This window comes from Columba livia, chromosome 1, assembly GCF_036013475.1.
Source record: "Columba livia isolate bColLiv1 breed racing homer chromosome 1, bColLiv1.pat.W.v2, whole genome shotgun sequence".
In the NCBI taxonomy this organism is placed as follows: domain Eukaryota; kingdom Metazoa; phylum Chordata; class Aves; order Columbiformes; family Columbidae; genus Columba; species Columba livia.
In genome coordinates, this window is record NC_088602.1 from 75,326,744 (window position 1) to 75,347,835 (window position 21,092).

The following is a 21,092-nucleotide window of genomic DNA, read 5'->3' on the forward strand; positions in this document are numbered from 1 at the left end:
CATTCTCTATCGGTGCGTTTTCTATCAGCCTCACAGCAAATAATCCCTCATAGAACTTCTCCAGTGATTTCACAGAGGTACTGGGCACAGGTGGAAGAAGGATTCAGGTTCCCCCTCATCTCTTGGTAATTACCATCTGCCTCTGTTAGCCTGACAAGGCTTGGATGCTTTACACCGTTGTAGCTGTCATTTCCTTACCCATGACACTGCACTAGCAAAATCCACATGATGATCCTGTCACAATATGACACAGACTGGAAGCATTTAAGGCCATCAAGGTCATGCTTCTCTGGTTTGTTGCCTTCTTGTGGAGCTTGGGGACCACAGGGCCTAGAAATGAGGAACCCCTTTCCATCTCTACTGTGCTTGCCATCACATGGCAAGAAGTGTCCCTTTGTTTAAAATGCAAATCCTGGTGTCAGATGTACCCTGAAAGAGACATATGATCAAACCCGTGCTTTCACCTGAAGCAAAGGGGAAGCTCAAAAACACAGGTTTACTTCTCCACCCAGGCACATTTACACATGGGAGATGTGACTTCTCCTCTCTGTTAATACAAGAAAATTGTAAAATGGTCAGAAATCATTTTCCCAAATCTTCCAGGTTCCAATTTTTTATTTATTCAAGGGCCTTTGCACGAGCAGGCCATTCCCTGCACAGGCACTTGGCTTTTGGTTGCCATCACAAGTAAATAAGGTGCTCCAGCAAAATCTGGGTGCCCAAATGGCTGGCCGGTTCTAGCCATTCAAATTTGGTGTTAGCAATACCAAGATGAAAAGACTGTCTCACATCACTGGTGATGGCTCCAGACCTCATAACTCTGCCAGCCTTAGCATCACGGTATTTCTATCATGCTCCACCTGGGAACTGCCAGTACTCCTGGGTACAACGTTATCCCCACAACCCCTGGAGCACCATGCAAAGGATGATGGTTACAGCTCAGGGCTGTGAAAGCTTAAACCCTCAAGATATTCTGCGACACCTACCCCTTGGTTGTGCAGCATGGCTTTGCTGCTTGCCCAGGGGTGTGGTAAGAGGCCGTATCCATGCACACAACTGAGCTCGTCTTTCAGGATTTTGTGCAGATCAGATCAATAACTGCTCTGCTCTGAAGTATTTATTCTGCAAGGAAGAGTAGGGGAATAAAACATACCTTTAAGCCTTGTTAAAAATACATACCATGAAGACATCTGTCTTCTAAGGGTAAAAGCGTCTCCAGGGATGATCTCTGGGGAGCTCCTCTGTAAGCAAAACACCCAGCAAGGAATAGGCTTCTTGGGACCATCTCTGTAGGTGAACGCTTTGCTAAGTGAAATGCCTCAGGAGAGCATGTACCCACTCAGTGCACTGCCTACCTCTGTCTTTCCCTGAATAGTGTTTCCCATCCTCATGGCTCTGAATAAGCCTGCTGTAATCACAGAAAAGTTTGCATATGTGTGCTTTCTTTTAGCTCATCTTTATTAAACTCATAAGATCGAATTTTAAACTAGAAACACCTTTGTTAACAAAGTTTCTTTTCTCTAGGTTTCACATGGCAGAGACTCAGGCAAGGATTCCAGAAATTCTTCTAAAATAAATAATTCATTTGAAAGGTACAGCATAGAGCAGCTTGACCTGGGTGCCTCCTGAAGAGGGACCCTCAATAGAAAACACTTGGACAATTATACTCCCACTGCCCTTGCGTCACTCTGGGCCAACTGCAAAATTAGAGTTTGGGATCTTCCCATTCTTCATTGGATCACTTCATTTTTGTCAGACAGGCTGTCAATTATAGTTCTGACATTCAGTTGCTATTTTGCACCTGCAGCTGAAGAAAACAAGTTATTGACAGTAGCCAAAACATTCTTCTGTTCTGTCTTGTTCGACACAATTCTGTTCATTTACTTATCTCCAGGGACACAGCCCTCCTTATCTTCTATAGTTTGAAGTCTTGGAGGCCTCTTTTACTTTATGATGAAGAAAGTTTCAAAGGTTTACAGCTTGCAGAAGTTATGCTAAGCAAACTTACTTATGCTGAGTGAGTTTCTAAACCATGCAAGAAGCTGTATACCAAACCATTCAATAAGCTAAGGATGTCTGTTCCCTAACAAACTTCTTAGCTCACTCGGCTGCTCACCAGTAACCTCTCTGTGCCAGCTGAGCTGTGCATGAAGTCTTGGCACTGCACATGGACACAGGCCTCTGCTTCCAAACAAGCACAGTCAGCCACCCCTCATGCTTCTCTTGGAATCCAGGTTTAAATGCCACTGTCATTCAGCCAGCAGTGCAGCCATGGCCACCTGAACTGGGCAGCCTTTGCCATGTGGTAGCTGGTATGACAGGGAAAGAGAATGATGAGGATTTTAGGAGCACTACTGTGTCAGTGACTGGGGATGTCCCCCTTGCACCGTGTCAATGAAGAGGGGAGTCAGGGGCGGCAGCACTACTGCTCCAGGGTTTGGAGACAGAGCAGCCAGAGAGCCATGGCAGCCACAGTGAAGTGCCCCTGTGCTGCTCGAAACAAATCGGCCCTGCTTTCTGCTGCTGTTGAGACTGCTGGAGGGGAAAATTAGATTTGCCTCTTGTTCAGCAATCCTCACGGAAAGCCTCAGCCCTGCAGCTGGTTGAAAAACAGAACCCACTCATGGTGAATGCATTTGGGTATTGGCTCAGTTGAGATGGACTCCGAGAGTTGTACTTTCTCCTCTCTTGGCTGGCTCTGATAGGTCGTGCTGGTGTAGAGGCTCTGCATCTGTGCCACAGAGACATCAGTCTCCCTCAGCAGCTATCCCTGATGCCCTGCTTGCGGTGGAGAAAGCTGTGCTTTTAAATGATGGCCGAGATCCCTGTGATCCGTCCTTTGCTAAACCAGTCTCAAGATCCATGGTGCCTGCCCGTGCTTCCTTGGCTGACTGCAGATGCTCCCAGCTATGTCCTGCCCTTGTCCCATTTTTGTCCCATAGGAGAATGTCATGGCACATCCTGACAACACGCAGCTAAAGAAGGAAGCAGACTGTCCTCCTCCTTTCCTCTCGTTAACCTGGCTTCTCACCTCAAAGGCAGCTCCTGTAACATTTTCTGTCTGAAAGGCACTGATGCTGGAGCAGCATTTAAATTTATGTTCCCATAAAATATTTTTTTCATAAGCCGTGGGACAGATTGGAATCTAACAGGTGCAGCTGTCACTAGATGAAGGGAAGAGCAGAAGCGACGAGAATTTTTTAGGAAAACTAAAACTGTGTAGGATTCCAATTTAGTAGTAACAGCAAAGTGAAATTTGAACTGATATTCCATTATCTTGTTTGCAGCACATGCTAATAGCATCTTCATTCATAAAACAGTTCAGCTCCTGTCCTTTAGTGTTGATCTATTTGTTTTGCTCTAGAGCAGTTTTCAATAAGCAATGAATTTGCCTTCCTGCATACTTGTGGTGATAAGAAAGGGATAACACCTTTCCAGGCTACCAGCCTTGTATTTGGGTGTGGGGTCCTGAGAATGTATTCTCTCAATGGTGTGTTTTTTCATACGGGCGTCCCTCTGCAAATTTCTTTCGTGAACACTTGGTCAGCTGTGTTTCTTCTCCCATCTTCTGGACTAGTAAAGGGCAATGTGAGCAGACAGGCAATAGAAAGAGAGAAAATACAAAAGGCTGGGCTTGGAAGGGCAGGGGCTGGGGAGGGAAACTCATCTTCTGTTTCCACCTGACCAGGTCCCAGTGACCCATTACATGTGCGTGACTTGCCCGGTTTTGCAGAAATCACGGTATGCGGTCTCACTGGAGGGTTGCAATGCCTCTCCCATTAAGCCTGGCTTGAGCTAGAAATCCTTTGTTCTCTTCAGCTCTGCCCTCACCCGCAGTCAGGCTGTACAGCCAGCACCCAGGCAACTGCGGAGCATCTGCCTGCACACGGTGGTGAGGGATGAGCTTCCAGCCCATCACAAGCAGAAGTGCAATGATCTTGTTGCACTCACCCCTGAAAATCTCTTCCCTTCTGTTGGAAATTATACTAATGGGCCTCACTCTTTACTGGTGTTTTCTTAGCACCTCTGCAAGGTGAATGTAGAGTTCTGTCAATTCCCAAGGGTATCATTTTACCCCTGTTTTCTGGTGGCATAGTAGATAAATCACCCTTTACAGTGAGTTCAGGCTGATTTGTCTCCCTTCTCCACTCCCTCACTATCAGGTACTGCAGCACCTCTCAACCTCCTTCCCTCTCTCCCAGCTCGTGCAAGACACGCAGCTACTTCCAGAAAGCCTCTTTCTACACCATCGTTAAGTTACTAAGCAGCTGAGAAAAAAGGTTCCCACCTTCATAAATAATCAATGTGGGCCAAATGTCTCGTTCTTGCTCAAAAGAATCATGCACTCGAAACAAAAACGGAAGAGACAAACACTAAACCTGCAAGGAGCTTTACTACCTAGCAGCAATAAAGGTGGAAAGGAGACGTGAATAGTGGAGAAGCACGAGAATAAGTAAAAACGCGGGAGCTGAGCACTCATCAAACACCTCCCTAGGCAGCACACTTCTTTTATCTGTTCATAAAGTGTCTGGAGACTGGCTTCAATTTTAGCTAATTTGCTCATTACAAGGAAATTATTAGAGCAGCCTGGTACCTGCCAGCACACTCCAGCCCTGTGTGAGACTCAGCCTTTGCAGTTCTGCCCCGCTCAGCAGGGTCCCACTGCCTGTGCCCCTGATGGATTTGCCCACGGTCATTTGCTGGCACTGGAGGGCAGGTGTTCAACCAGAATCAGAGGGACCAGTGAGCCCAGGGTCAGGGGTCCTGTTGCAGTCACAGAGTGCACACAGAGGAGTCACAGCCCAGGCAGCCCTTCTTGAGGGCTGCCTCTCCTGTAAGAAAGCAGCTCAGTTAAATAGCTTGTCCAGCAGACTAAATTTGTAGAGCAAGAGTGCCATTAGGGGACCGCATGGCTTCAAGACTCCCAACTAGATCATAGAATTATAGAAAAGTTTGGGTTGGAAGGGACTTTCAAAGGTCATCTAGTCCAACCCCCCTGCCATGAGCAGGGACATCTGCAACTAGATCAGGTTGCTCAGAGCCCCGTCCAGCCTGGCCTTGAATGTCTCCAGGGTTGGGGCATCTCCCACCTCTCTGGGCAACCTGGGCCAGTGTTTCACCACCCTCATTGTACAAAACTTCTTCCTCATGTCCAGCCTGAATCTCCTCTTCTTTAGTTTAAAACCATTACCCCTTGTCCTATCATAGATGCCACATATTATACCTGTTCTTCACCTCTGTGGCACCTGCCAAGCACAGAGTCGCATCACTATATGAAACGGGTGAATCCCTCCTATTTGATAGGTTCTACATATAGGCGTGGCTGTCAAGTCTTGTTCCTCTGTCACGGGTGACCCTGGAGTGGACACCAGGTGCAGAAGGATGCACAGAGTGGTGCACAGGCCCCCTCTCCATGACACACAGCTCTTCCCAACATTGACAAGCTTATGTCTCCTAGGGCAAAAGGGTACAAGGCTAAAAAACAACCACATGTCACAGAGACAGAGCAGGAGAACACAATATCATAGCCAGTGTTTCAGAGACGGACAGTGACAGAATTCAGCAATTCATTAAGTGAAATTGCCCAGCCGGCTGAGGAAGGGGACTATTCCCTCTGGTATACAAGCAAAAATCACCTCACACAGCTGCTGTCGTTATGCCCCAAGCTAAAACCTCCATGACCCTAACCATGATCAAGCCATCCCAGTTTCTCAGTCTGTCATGTGAAGCTGAGCACAAGGTCAGCTTTTGGCCACTGCAGCAGTGATACTTCCCACCTTTGCTGCAGACAGAAGCTGCTTGTTGCAGATACAGATTTAAAAAGGTGTGAGGGAGAAGGGCATCAAAGTAAATTCACCCTCCTGCTCTGAATAAATGTTTTCTTGCCTATAGTATTTATATAAGAGGGATCACTAAAGGACAGGGAAGGTGTGCTCCGAGGGTACAGACAGTGAGCAAGGGAGTGTGAGGGAGCACTGGATTCCTTGGGAGATAAAGCTTCATTGCTACTGAATTAATCTCCTGAGCTTCTATTTGCAATTTTGCCTCATTCAGTGCCTCTTGAAATGAGTTTCCATTTGTCTGTCTGGTGCTAATTTTCCCTCATTTGCCACATCACAGCCATCATTAGAGGCACAAAGTGCTTCCATTGTCTTTTTTTTTTTTTTACCCCTCCCTTTCTTCAGTCAATCTTCTTAGTGCCTCCTGGCTTGTTAACTCTGCTATCACTCAGCTGCAATGGGCTCCTGTTAGTCTGATCTGGCTGCCTCAGGATGCCCCATCCCTCCACTGCCCAAGGACACATCACTCCCTGGGGTAGCTGCCTGGGGCAGGGGGCCTGGGAAGTGCTTTAGAGCAGTTGCAAACCTTCATTTGCAAGTGTTACAACCGCTTTCCCATAGACCTGTGGTCTCTTTCCTGATTTCCATTTCAGTTAGCTAGTAGGGGTAACAAGGGCAGAGCTGGAAGGCCTTGGGTAGCATTGCAAATGCCCTCTGAGCTTGTCATCCTTGCCCTCCTGCTGATTCAGGGTTCACTTGGAGCTGCCCACTCCTTACAAAGAGGCACTCAGCTGTGTCCCCCAGGAAGTAAATCCTTGTCTGCAGACAGCAGCACAAATCCCCATGTCATCTCCACAGCCCTGGGGTCCCCAAGAACATCAGGAGGTGCAGCTCCCTACAGAGATGCCCCCCTATATCATCCTTGGGGTGACAGCAGTCCCTGGCTGCCAGATCAATTGTCAGTAACAGGCATCTTCGAGCAGCTCAGGCCCAGGGGTGATTTCTCCAACTGGGAGGACTGGGTTGCAAAACGTGTTGCAAACTAAAGAAAAAGTCTTGGAGGCTGGGGTCCAAGAGATGGAAAACCCAGATCCGTGTGTTGAGCTGGCAGAAGAAGGTGGGACCATCCACTGCTAGCAATAACTTCCACAGACTTCCTCATTGCTAGTACTGCTGCCTGTCACCACAGGCATCAGGGGACTGTGACACTCAAGTCCCAGGCGCAGAGCTGGATTAAAAAAATCAGCACCCAAGGAAGGGGCAATAGCAGATCAATACAGAGGTGTGATTTCCAAACCAAGTCTAAAAGGTGCCTTGCTACCCTCCAGCCCTGTAACAATTTTGGAGCAATTCTCATCTGGCAGAGTAGTGTTATTCCTTCCCAGTGATTTGTATTTTAATTGTAATATTTTGAAAGATTTAAAATTTAATTTATCACCAAGGTTGTTGGAATGTAAGACCACTCTATTCTGCATTTCAATTAGCACCTTCCCCTCTGTGAAAAATGGTTAAAACATTTATTCCTCTAGCTTCCTGGTCATTGCACTATTTTTAAGCTTGTCAGGGTTTAACCCAAGCTAGCAATACAACCACGATAGCTGGTCACTCACCTCTCCCTCTCCACCCCCAGCATGGGAGAGAATCAAAAGGGAAAGGAGAAATGCGTATTAAGATAAATACAGTTTAAAAAAATATCAAAATACTAATACACTACTAGTAAATATATATATATATATATATATATATATGTATACATATACAATAGAAACAAAAGATTCTCAAGGCAACTCCTCACAAACACACTGAGCAGCCAGGCCCAGGAAACAGCACCTGGTCCCAAAGCCAATTCCAGAGAAAGAAAAGAGAGGAAAATGGCAGAAAGGCCCAGAGGCCCCTGCAAAATGGCAAAAGCCAAACTAAATGTCCTGACCAAACACTCCCAACTCAAGAGAGAGAGAGGGAGAGAGAGAGAGAGAGAGAGCAATTAAAAACATTAACTCTGTTCTAGGGTGTTATCATTTGTTCTCAAACTAAGTCCGAATAATGACTGTGCTAGCTATGAAAAAGAAAGGTTTCTAACTGCACAAAGAAAATTAGCCCATTTTCAGACAAACCAGCACAAAGCTAAGCTGAAAAGGCAGCACTTTTGAAGAAGTAGTAGTAAATATTCTATAAACCATATGGTATGAAAGCATTAATCATCAGAAAACATTGTGTAACACTCGTACTTTCCAGTGTGTTCCCAAGCTTTTACAGAGACCACACCTGCCGTGTATGGACAGAGTTTGTAACACAGACAACAGACCAGTAACAGATGTTAGGTACAGGTATGCCTCTGGAAGCAAGTAATTGAAATTTCCAGGTCTAATATGTATCCCATGTCACAGCCGCTCAATGGTGCCCCCATGCTTCTGGTGTGCTTGGGTCTGAATTTTGTGATAAATTGTGACATTTGCGTCCTGATTTATAACCCAGCCTGAAGTGTCACATTTTGAGAAATCTTATGGAAAAAATCCTGAGCATCAAAATATGGTGTCTGTAAGACAAATACACTGCCTTGGGATTCCAGCTGCAGATGGGCACAACTGACAAGTCCTGTCAATTTTAATAGGGCCAACCAGTGCACACTTGTGGCAAATCTGAGCAGGTGTTTTAACCATCACAGTTTATCACCCCAAACCCAGCTCTTTGCTTATTCTGACAACGCCTGCTTTGGATAGCAAAAGCCAGTCTTGGCTGAATTGCAAGATATTTTTATGGACACACATTTTACTGTGGCCTTTGAGCACCATAACCCTTAAACTCATTTCCAATGGCAATTTAGCTGTGTTTGAAGACAGTTCTTCAGTGAGAAAAAATGAACAGAGTTCACAGAATGTCTCATCACTTTTCTTACTCTTTTGGAAGTTTCGAGTTATGGTAAGTGCCATGAATTTAGATCCTCATTTACCAGTAGGTCAGCATCATTGCTAATAATTTCCTGTGTACCTTTTGCAGTGAGAATGGGTTACATCTAATAACTGATGTTACAGACACAGAAAGCTCTTGGTGATAGTAAATGCAGCAATTAATGCTAATGAGTCTGCTGTTAGCAAGTAATACTATTGGTGTTATGCTCACGCCTCACCAAATGCAAAGCTTCAGTTTGTTAAGCAGATGCCAGTGCTAACAGCCAAATTCTCTTCCCATGGATAAGTTAGCATTAGTTAAATGTACCATTAAAATAACCATTTAAAATGTTAATGAGAAGAGACACTCTGCTTGCCTGGGTTTTGCTTCTCTTCTTTTTAGTCTCAGCATTAAGGTGATGGAGGTGAAATGGCACAGACAGCTTTTCCAGGTGTGTTCGGAGCAGACATTGATGTGGAGCCCTGGTTGTGGTGGGGACATCCATATACAGCACCAAGAAGCATGGTTTGTTTCCACCTCAGTGGCCGGCCAATAAAGCTCAGTACTGACCTTCATATACGTAGAGCACACTAATACCCCAGCTTGGCGGTCCTCCCACCAGTTCTGACTGGGGTTCCCCACCTTGCCCCCTAACCCCCCATGTCTCCCAGTGCCATGAGAGAGGATGATAGCAACAGAGGACGGTTCATAATCAACTGCTTCTTCTCAGTCTCGAATAGGAAAGGTGTGGGAAGCGCTAGCCATGTTCACGTTCACAGTCCTGCTTATGCCTAGTGCTTACTGATGTACCTCTGTTTGTGCTTAGTATCTGACAGCAGGTTTTATTTAATTTCATGCAATTTAAGAAACAAGTCAGTACGCTACTGAAAACCGGGCTTTCATTGTCCTATGTGTTATGTTCCAGAAACAAAATCTGGTAAACCTTTTCATAGGCATCATGCAGATGCTGGGCAGAGCAGACCCAGAAACAAGAAGCCCATTTTTTCGGGCTCCCACAGTGTGTGAGGACAAGACCACCCTGCTTTCAGAGCTGTGGCCTTGGTGTGAGCTGAGCTGGGCCAGGTGCAGCCTTGTGCTGTTGCTCCAGCGTTGCGGTTCCCTTTCCCCAGGTGCGGGCACACACTCCTCCATCCCCCTCCATAGCCCTGTGCTGCCCTAGTCCTCCTGCATGGCCAGGGCCTGGATCCCATCCACGCCACTGTCTTGAGCTGTAGCATATTGACTGTGTCCCCAGGGCCTGCTAGGAAATGCAAGTTCTCCCACCGGGACAAGGAAGGAGTCGCAAGGCTGTGACATCCAGGTGGCTCTTACGTGCTGGTCAGATCCTGCCATTGGAGGGATATAGCTGTTGGTGTCCTGGGCTCTCCTTCCTTCTTACTTACCATGTGAGATATTCCAGGTGCTGCTTTCTCCTTTCAGCAGAATCCCTGGACCCACTTCTTGGTTTCTCCACCACTTGCCCTGGCTGCTCTGCTGGCTCCTCCCTTCTGCTCTCTTTCTTCAACCTATTCTTTTTGTGCTTGTGCCCCTAGTACAAGACTCCTGAGCCTCTCCCTATTGTCCTGGCTGCCCTTGCTCCAAGCCCCAGGACTTCTCTATTCTGCTGTCTCCCCTCTCCCTCCTCAACATAGAACCTGGCCTCTCCACTGCTGTGTCCTTCTCTGTTTTCTTGTCCAGAATTTCCTGCCCACCTCCCCACTGGTCTCCTCCATCTTCACCATCATGCCCTGTATTTTGGTGCTCCTCTTTCATGCTCGCCTGGGCTGCTCAGCCTCAGTCCATCCCTCCCATCTGCTTCCTCACTCTTCCCGTCCTGAGACTGCAACCCTGATCCCAACCTGTACACGCACACACACGTACACACAAACACGCGCAAAACTATGCAACTAAATTAGAAAGAATGTGGTTATTTGCAAGAGCCAAAGGCAAGTGCTGACTTCGAGCACTCGGGCTGGGCACTGCAGCTTCATTCACACTGCCCAGCTGCACACAGCCTCTGCACACCTCCTCTCCTCATGGCAGCCCCAATTCATGCCTCCTTACAGCCTGGCTGCCCCTTTCTCCGCCCAGCACCCCACCCCAGAGTCCAGCCTGTGAGGGGTGACCCAGCACCCTCAGCCCCAGGCCACTTGTCCCTGCCCTGCTTGCAGCTCTGCACCACCTTGCCCTGCCAAGGAAGGTGAAACAAGGGGCAGCCTGGCCTGCATCCCCTGGGTGGGCTGGGAAGTCATCACTAGACACAATAAGTGAGGAGAGAAGCCAGGGTATGCAAGGAAGGGAGGGGAAATGAAGAACCATTACCTCCTTTTCACGTTTATTTCATTTTTGTATTTTTTTGTATTTTTTTAAGATCACAGAAGAGCAGAGCATTCATACATGTAAAGAAACAGAAACGAGATAACAGAAGTTAAATACATTGAGAAAAGAAAAAATAAAAAGCTTCTTTTATTTTCCATCACTGGGTTTTGTTCATTCGTTGGGTTGATTTGTTTTATTTTTGATCGGTTCTTTTACACACACACTTGCGCTTTTAAAATCTTTTTTCACAGAGCTAGTTCCAAAAAACAAACCAATGGCAAAAAATAAAATGGCCGTTTTCTCGTTTCATTAAAGAGAAGTTCAGCTCATGTCTACAGTGCTGGGGAAAAATATATATAAAGATATAGATATATATATATATTTATATGTATATAACACTGTTAATGAGGAGAGTTCTAACCACCCCACTGTGTAGCAAGAAGAAGGGACTGGCCTTCGTTCTCAAGGTCTAAAGGATGAAACTTGGCTCCAGCTGGGAAAGTTGAAAGATTTTTGGGAGGTGATGGTGGCTCCGTGGAGGCAGGTTCCCGCTCTTTGCCCCCTCCTCCCTGTCCTGGCACAGGCGTGTGCTTCCACAGGCACAGGCACAGGCGGGTTTCTCCTGGTCTCCTCAGGAGGTCACCATGTGGCCATGTGGGCAGACAGAGCCACCGCCAGGAGCAAGTGGAGGAGCCCGTGTCTGGCTGCCTGCGGGATGGAGACGGTGGGAGAGGGGAGCGCCTGTATGGCAGCCATGAGGATGTCTGTGGCGTGTGTGCAGTAGAGGTCACAGGGTGTCCGTGTGTGTGCCTGTGGGTGGCTGAAATGGGGAGCAAGCATCAGAATTTTGGAGAAGGACAGCCCTGCTTGGGAGGTGCTTTCCTCGCTGGCTGGCTCCTAGGTGGTCTTGCTTCTCGTCTCCATCCATGGCTCATATGTTACGTACAGAAACATCCACACACCTGTTCTGAGGGGATGGCTGGAGCCACCATGGTCTCACATGGTGTTGCTCACCAAGGCCAGTTGCAGTGTGGTGTGCACACCCCGGGGAATGGGAGGTGAGTGCCTCATGCACCAGGAGCACAGGCAGGGAAAGGAAGATCCTTCTCTATCTGGGATCAGCCCTTAGTGGATATGATCTCTGCTTCTTCCCCAGCCATGCTGCCTAGGGAGCCCAGCTGTGTATGCAGCCCTGCGACCTCTGCTGCTGTCATGTCCTCCTGGCTTGCAGTGCCCTTTCCTCCTCTGCTGCCTGCGCACATCTAGAAGGCTTGCAGGGAAGGCTGAGTCACTGTGGCACCAGCTAACCTGAGCCTGCAAAAAGTGAGGGACCCTTTGCTTGCCACCTGTCTGGGCTAATTAGCAGAGCTGCTCCTCTTTCCCAAGCCCTGCCTTGGCTGGTCTCCCTGCCTTACACATGCTGCCCCAAGCGACTGAGATCCAGAGGACCATGCCAACATATCCTCACCAAGCTGACTTCTGCTTTCCTGTTATGGTGAGTGAATCAACAAGCAAATACCACATATTGCCCTAATGGGAGCCAACAATCAGGCAAAATCTGGGGGAAGGAGGGGGCTGTAGGGGCTGCCTGAACATCGTTCTAGCAAGTTAGAAGAAGGAAAAGAGAAAGAAGTTTTAATGATGTGACACAGATCTTAGCCAGCAGCAATCATGCAATTAGAAAAAAATATTCTGGACATCCCACTGGAAATGAAGCCACTTGAAGACCAGTGTTCAGAGGCCATGGTCTCCGCAGTGGCTAACCTGGGAGTACTGTGCATGATTGATGGACAGCACTCATCCCTATCCTTTTCCACTGACATCACATCTTGGAAATTACCATCCAGTTTCTCCATCACATCCCTGCCTGATGTTCTGTTCTTTCCATGGAACAGTTTGCTCCCGGCATCCCTAACTCAAGAAGTTTTGTGTACTTGAGTCAGATAAGCAGTAAGATTTTTGCATCACCAAAAGAGAGAGAGAGAGAACTGCTCATCCCCCAAGCATCTCTCTGCAGGACTGTCTTGTTCAGCCATCCTCGGTGTCAGTTGCTACATCACATCAAGCACCACGATGATTTGGGCTGCGGGTCAGTGTGACTGAAGGTGAGGAAGCAGAGGTGTGAGAGGGGCTGGCTGTTTCCCTGTGCCCACAGATACCCTCATCAGGGAAAGGCGAAGTGATCAAGCACCGCAGAAAGATTGAGCTGAAACATCAACTGATGGTGGAGCTGTGAAGGGCTCTAAAGTGGCTTCTCCCACTTCCCAGATCCTCTTCCCCAAATGTTCTTGAATCATCACTGTTTGCTCACCCAAATTTCTTCCAGATGTGCAGCTTTCACTCAGCCTGAAGACCATGTGGCTATTGATGGTGACTCTGTCCATGCTGCGAGCTTGGACTTTCAAAATGGGGTTGCTCAAACAGGTGGCTTGGGGGCATGGTCTGGATGCACCTGGAGCTAAGACGAGCTGGTGGGGCTTGGGTATATTTTTGAGCTAAAGTGAGGCAGGCAGCAGTACACAAGAGATCTGCCCACGCGGTGAACAGTCAGTGGCGTGAGAAAGGTGTGCAGACAAAGACTAACTCTCGACACAATGCATGTCACCAATGAAATCTTCGTGAATGGCACGTTTACATGCACTTGGTGCTAGCATGGGGCGACACAACTTCACTGGTGAAGAAAGCAGGAAGGGCGGAGGAGGGGAGTGCATCACTGAGCAACATGCCCGCAAGCTGCGGGGCTGCAAACAAACAAAAATGAACACAACTGCCAAGATACAGGTGTCGGCTGGAGCGTCGTCCCACGTCGCCCTTCCCAGCCGTTCAGAGACAAGCATCTGATTCATTTTCCATCTGAATAGACACACGCTCCAAGCAACGTGCTGCAGTCATGCATGGAGTTCATGTGGCTCGGGGTGGCTGCATTCCCCCTGTCCAGTTCCTTTCAGAAAGACTTGCCCTCACCCCTCCTCTCGGTCATCTGGAAAGGGTTAGAAATCTGCTAGCAAGTATGGGGCCATATATTAAATCTAAGTCTTTGTTCCTCTGCTTGGACATTACCAGACATCTCATGTGACTCTCATAATATTTACAAACCAGTAGAAGAAATACAATTTTTTTTTCTTTTTTTTTCTTTCACATTTTGTTTCTTTTTATAACATTAAATGTTAAATCTCCATTGATCAAACACAATTACACTGACAAGCTCAAGGAACTGGTGTCCCATTCCAAACTCCCATCTCCCTCAGTCCCCAACCAGCTGAGAGGCAGCAGGAAGCAAGAACACAGCTTTTTGGGAGGGGATGGGGAAGACAGCAACATGAACATGGAGTAGAGGGAAGAAGGAAAAAAAGCACCAGAGAAAAGGGCCTGAGACATGAGAAAACCCTTTGCAACATCTCTGTCAAAGGGCAAAGGGGGGAAAGAGAATGGGGAAAAGCGTTTGACCTTGCCTGTGTTTCCTATGTTTACCTGGGCTCTCCTCTTGACAAATGCTTTGCATGATCCCTGCTGGAGTTCAGGAGAAACAGGGGGATGTTCACAGTATCCCATGACACACGTGGCAGCTCTCAGGATTAGCTTCTTGGAGTAAATCAAGCTCCAGACTATCTGTGGCTCCCCCAGCCCTGCTAGGAACAGATATTGCCAGGAGTGGGGCTCCCAGCACTGTTGCAGACAACACGCACACCTGCTCATTGTGGGTTTTCTCAGACAGCTCTGCAAATAACTGGCTTTAACCCTGTTTCACAGCAGGGTGATGGAGGCACAGATCTGCCCAGATCCTGCAGGCAAGACCAGGTCCCAGTCTCGAGGCTGTGGCTGTTTCCTCTGGCTAACAGGGAGATGGCTTCCAAAAACAAGTGTCCTGTTCTTAGTAATATATTTGCCTTTACCCATAAGCCTCTGTGCCTTGACATCTAAAAAAATATCCCCTCAAAACTCCTTCAAAACCAAAAAAGATGTGAGGCAATGAGGTGCCAGGACTTGTGACCACAACCACACCACAGGGCTCTGATGTGTATGAACCTTCTGCCTAGGAGTGACCCCACAGTGACAAAAACACATGTAGAGGACAACACGCAGGACAGAGCTTACAACAGCAACCAGGTTGACATCAAAGAGAAGCCTCAACCTGAAGAAAATTGTGGGCTTGACCCAGCCCTTAGAAACAGCCTGTGACAGCAAGTCACTGCAGGCAGCCCACCTTCTCGCAACAAGCCTGTGACAACAAATCCAGCTGTAGGTACAGCCCCGAGACTGAGAACTGCCAGCGATGCGGTGCTTTCGCTCATGCCGGTGTGCTGGAGAGGGGCAGCTCCCAGCCCCAGCTTCTGGGACCAGCATCAGCTCACGGCTGTACAGGGCCTGAGGAGCCCTGCTGAAGTAGCAAATGTGGAGTTGCTACTAAGACACCAAATGACACCACCCTCCTGAGTGAGAAGTAGGCAGGAGGACTGGGGTGTCCAAATGCTCTGAAGGATACAGGGCATGTTTTTTTGCTGGGGTACAGCACGCCAGTCTCCAAAGGAAATGCACAAGTCCCACCAAGAGCCGCCTTGTTTCAGAAGAGGGAAACTGTGCCCGGATGCCTTGGATGGATTTCAAGCACCACTTTCCCAGCTCGCCCCTCTTGCACCAAGGCACAACAAACACCCTCAGGAATGGCTATGGGGCCTGTAGGAGTGGGAGGAGCATAACCTACCACCACCCAAATCCACAGCAGATCTATAGCAAGTCTGCCGTCACCCAAACTTCAGACTCTCGTGTCTCTAATACTTTCCTTGCTCACTCTGGCTGCCTGTGAGGAGCCCTTGACTGCTTTGCTTAATTGCCTGCCCGGCGCTGCCCAGAACAGCTGAGCTCAGCAGAGAGGAGGCAGGCGCCCGCAGTGCCGCAGCGCAAGGTGAAAGTGCTGCACTGAGCAGCAGGGAAAGGCCTTGGCAGAGCGTGTCCCAGCCCTGTGAAGATGGGGATGGGGCTCACAGACTTTCCTTCCTGGCAAGGGACCACTCGGTGGGTATCTCCTCTCCTGCACGCCACAGGGCTGCAAGCCCAAGTATTTTCCCCCTTCACTTCGAGAGCAAGCAAACATGGCTGCCAAGTGTGCCGCTACTGCACCAGTTCACAGGGCAAAGACAGAAAAGCAAGCTTGCTGGTGCTTGAAAGATCAGTAGTGCTAAGCATCTGTAAAGCACTGTACTGTTGTGGGTTGGTCACTCAGCTTGTGTGGGCTAACTCAAGTTCTCCCAGAAAAAAAAATGGTGGCTACCTGATAAACCCTGTATTTTACCATCTTTGCTGCTGTGGGTGCTGGGGCTTGTGTCTGGCCAGGAAACACAGGAGTCTGCTCCCTACTGCCCCTGCTTCGCAGTCGCTGCAGCATCCCACTGCTGGCTTCCCCCATTGCACTGCTCCGTCTGGCTCCTCCAGCAGGCCTGGTGCTGGTGCGGCTATTTCCAGCCACCAAACAGCATTTTCTTAACCCTGTTTCTCACAGCCTGTTCTCTCCCTCTCCTTCTCCCTGCTCAGGAGACACGGGAGCATCTCCTGTTGGCACCTCTGCATGTGATTCTGCCATGGGAAGGATGATGGCAAGTGACAGCCCTCTCCAGCAAGATCAGCACCGTTCATATGAGAAAAGAGAAGAGCAAGGGGAATCATGCTGCCTACTTCTTTGCTGCAATACTTGAAGCTCCTTCTTTATAAGCCCAGGATTTTGGACCTGACATTTGTTTTTCTTCTTACATTTACAGGTCCTGGACATTTTCTGACCCCACTTCTTTCAAATGTGGAATTTGCAAAGTGAGCTTTGTAGTAGCAGTGTCATACAATACACACATACACGTGCACACACACACACACACACAAACACACTCACTCTTACAGAGCATTTTATAACACGGAGGACAGTAAGAACAACATGACTACCAAAATGGTTAGGAACAACCAGATTGTGGATTTCATGTTGAGGCATTATTCCTACGCAAGCACTATACCTACAGGAATGCCTGCTCCGTGATGTCCAAGGTCTCATCACTCACATCTCACCGGTCCAGCCTCCCCTCCCCAGGAAGAGTGACGGCCACACTCTGTACTCCATAGTGCTGCAGGCCAGTCCTGGTTTCTTCTGCTTGTTTGGACAAATGCACATACGTGCACACCCCCATGCATGTGTGCAAGCACTCATGTGTAGCAGGGGCTGCTGTGCTGGTACCTGAAGGCTGACAGCCAGACAAGTTGCAGGTGGAAGAGAAAAAAAAATGCTAAACAAGGCTGCAGACTGCCTCTTGCAAGCTAGGTGGCCAGGAGTCAAAAGCCAGTGAGGCCACTGAAGAGGAGACACCATGGGAACCTGTGTCGCATCTGCCCCTCTCTCCTCACCCCTCTTCTCTGCTCAAGTGATCTCTCAGCATCTTGTCTCACACTTACAAGCCAGGACATTATCTACAGCAGGATGAGCATATGTACACATGGACTGTTCCTTTTGCATGCTTAGAGAGAGCAAGAGAAAGAGAGAAAGAGAGAGAAGATGGAGCGAGAGCCACACATACACGCATGCACGCACGCACACAGGCATATACGGGAGAAAGACACCTGGTCGACTTGAGGGAGGAGAGGAAGAGGATTAAAATAAAAGTATTTTTTCAGTAGACTTGACACAGCTTTAGTTCAGGCCAGTGAGCATGATGTTGCATGAAGGAGGGGACAGGTGTTTAGCAAGGGCTGGGTGCACAGGAGCACAAGGTAAAGTGAAGAGAGGAAGGGGTTCTTCACAGGACACCAGTGTGCAGAGAGCTTCAGGTGACTTGCTCTGGTTTGTGGCTTTTTGTTTGTTTGTTTTTTTGTTTTCAGAAGTACGAATTGTCTGAGCATCGGCTCACAAAAATGACCCAGGGCATCCAAAAAAGATAAGTGGCTGTAGACACCGAAGCAAAGACCTCTTTCCACAAAAGAAAGAAAGAGGAGGAAGGAAGGAAGGTGAGGGAGTATGGAAAAGAGGAAAGAGGAGAGAAAAGAAAAAGCATCTGTTCGATTAGCTTTGCAGGTTTTCTTGGATTGTTTATGTTGCACCATCCTCTGGTGACATGATCCTTGCTGGTCCCCATTTTCTCCCTCACTTCATGTTGCCTCCTAGACGGTTGGTGACTTGACAGTCGGCTTGTAAGATTTTGGATTAAATGTTGCTGATTCTTCTTTGCTGTAATTTTTCCTCTCCCCCCTCTTCTTTCCTGAACACACAAAAGTTGTGAAAGAAACAGTCCTCTATCTCTCTCCCCCCGCCCCTTTTTTCTCTCTCCCCTCTCTTCGCTCTGTCTCCTGTATAATGCGTTTTGTTTTGTGTGGTGTTGTTGTCGTGTCGGGTTTCTTTTTTAATTATTAATTATTATTATTATTATTTTTAATTCTGATTTGTATTAACATTTGCTGAGTAGGCAGAGCAGGGACGCTGCCAGCAGCCACAGTGGGACGGCCAAACTCATGGAGCCGTTGTCTACTCTCCCTGTGCCGGGTCCTGCAGAGTGCGAGAAGGGAGAGAAAAGAGGACAAGATTACACACGGATGAGAGGACAAAATTGCACACGGCTGGGTGAGATGGGGGTAACAGAGGAACACGACGCTTTGCCCCTGGGCTGCTCCTGCAGCAGGGTGCCAGGGCTGCACAGGCTGCTCACCTTCCCACTCAGGTGAGCCTCCATCTAGGCCAGCTGCAGCCTCCTGCCCCCAGCTCCTCAGCATCCTCCCCTCCCGCCCAACCTTCTGATGGCGTGCGCCTCTCCATGGGAAACACCCAGGCTGGAGAAACAGGCCCTGGAGCAAGCAGGAAGGCTCAAGCCCGGCTGCTGACCACATCCCATCCATCCCTCGCTGTGCCTCTGTCTGGGAGCCGCTGGCCACTTGGCATCGGGGCACAGCTCACACCTCCACATGGGGCAGCCCCAGCCACCAGCCCCGCACCTCCCGGCTCCACTGCCAGGCGGCGGCCCTGGACTCCAGGGCTCGTTGTAATTCAGTGCAGTGGCCAGTGCCTGTCTGCAGCCAGACACCAGCTCTGCGGGGGCTGATTCATCACAGCAGTCTGATCAATAAAACATGGACCCAACCAGCGGACGCCTCCCCTCCCAGGGGCTGTGCTGCAATTATTTATTTCTTAATTGGGACAGAGGAAGGCTTCGCTGTTGCGTTTATGGCCCTGTGGCATGACACCTATGCGGCAAGGGCGTGGGGTGTGCTGGGGAGGTTAATTTTTCATAAGGGTGGGAAATGGACTTGCATGTGTGTGTGCACGCATGCACAGGGGTCTGTCAGAGGGGGCAGGGAGGAGCACTCTGCCGCAGCAACAAATAATGCAGCTTCGCTCCAGGAATATTAAGTGCTAACACTCCTGACATCTTCTCATTCATCCCCTCATGTATGGGTCCCCTTTTTTGGATGGCTTTAAAGGTAGCAGTGCTGTTTTAAATTCACCCTGCAATATTAAGACTTGGCAACCTTTTCTTTACAGTGGGGCGGGGAGGTGTACATGGTTGTGGTATCATTAATTCATGCTGTATCTATAAGAATGCGTATAATACATATTATTATATGTATATGTACACACAGGTGTATGCATATATGTACATTTATATGTACACATGCATGAATAGATGTATGTACACATACATCTATATGCATATGTATGTCTACATATATGTAAGTGTGTATGTATATGCAGTGCTTTACACAAAAGGGGTGCAGGAAGATGCCGAAGCGTGGAGAAGAAGATGAGTCTGTGTGTTGGAACTGATCCTGCTGTGGAAGAACAAAGATGTGTTACCACCAAGAAGAGCTATTTCTAATGACAGGGGAGAGCCAAATAAAGCAGCCCCCTGCCCAGGAGAACCCTATGGGACTCAAGTGCAGTAATGCTCTCTCACAACCTGCAGAGTTTACTGGGCAAAAAGCCCCTCTCTGCAGGGTGCATGGGTGCCACAAGCTTGCTCAGCAGCACAGTCGCTGTTAAAACTCCAGCTGGTGGCTAAGAGGCAGCAAATCCAAGAAGGATGTCCCCAGAGCCCCTGAAATTCCGTAGCACTTTCATTTGTGTGATTTCTTCCTAATGTAGCCCATCATTTACTAGATCAGCTGTTTGTGCTCCAATGCTGTTCTTTCATTACTAGATAAGTATGTCCTGAATTGTGTAGAAAATTTATATTCCATCTATGGCTTCTTTTTTTTTTTTTTTTTTTTCTGTTATTCCCTGCTCATCTTTTGTGGCTTCTCACACAAATCTTACAGTACTGTTTTTTCACTTATTTTTTTGGCGACAGGAACTTATTTCCCTCTCTGAGCTCAGGAACAAATTCAAGTTCAGCTGCTACACTTAGCTGACCTATGTGTCAGAGAAAGCATTTTTGATGGTCAAATGATTTTGGGAAGGATGTTTGGGACCACTTGCATCTCATTTTGGTGGTGAAGAACTCCCAGAACATGACTCCTCTGGCCCAGCAAACAATCAAGAACACACCAAGCAGGGTGTGTTGCCCACAAAAAGTTTTCACCATCACATTTTTACTATTTGTCTAAAATATAATACTAACACATGGATGGACTTGTGTGTAACACATACATATGTGGTTTGTGTGCTCGGGGAGTGGTGTGGGATAGGAGTATGGTATGGTATGGTACGGTGTGGTACGGTATGGTATGGTATGGTATGGTATGGTATGGTATGGTATGGTATGGTATGGTAAGAGATGAGCTTCTGCAATAATTAGGTATAAGAGAGGACACACAAGGCACAGTGTGATGAAGGACTTGGGAGAGGGTCACACAGCTTTCTGCTCTGCCTGAGCTCACGTGAGTAAGCTTGAGGGTATCTGACAAGCCAAGACTCCCACCTCCACAGCTGAAAAGTTATGTGAGTTATATGTTCTCGTGTTTCCCTGATAAGCTCCCTGCATGTGCCAGTGAGGTGGTGGGGCTGGCCACAGGAGCCTTTCCATGTGCAGTCCTGACTGTCTTGCGCACAACAGCTCATGCAAATGCCAGCAGTTGTTTGTATCAGTGGGCTGTGTGCAGCTGCATGGGTGCCGGGCAGTGTGTCAAGCTGACTGGGAGCCCTGG

At 48.2% G+C, this 21,092-nt stretch overlaps 1 protein-coding gene across 7 annotated transcripts in view; it reads right to left on the reverse strand.

The window, feature by feature from the left end:
• Nucleotides 1-10,987: 10,987 nt before the first annotated feature.
• Nucleotides 10,988-21,092, reverse strand: part of LSAMP (limbic system associated membrane protein) — a 1,035,828-nt gene continuing 1,025,723 nt past the window's right edge. For all 7 annotated transcript variants that reach the window (XM_065063106.1, XM_065063121.1, XM_065063104.1 and 4 more), the window contains one exon: nt 10,988-18,501. In XM_065063106.1, coding sequence (XP_064919178.1) covers nt 18,404-18,501 — 98 coding nt within the window. In that variant the 3' untranslated portion in view covers nt 10,988-18,403. The remainder of the gene's footprint in view (nt 18,502-21,092) is intronic.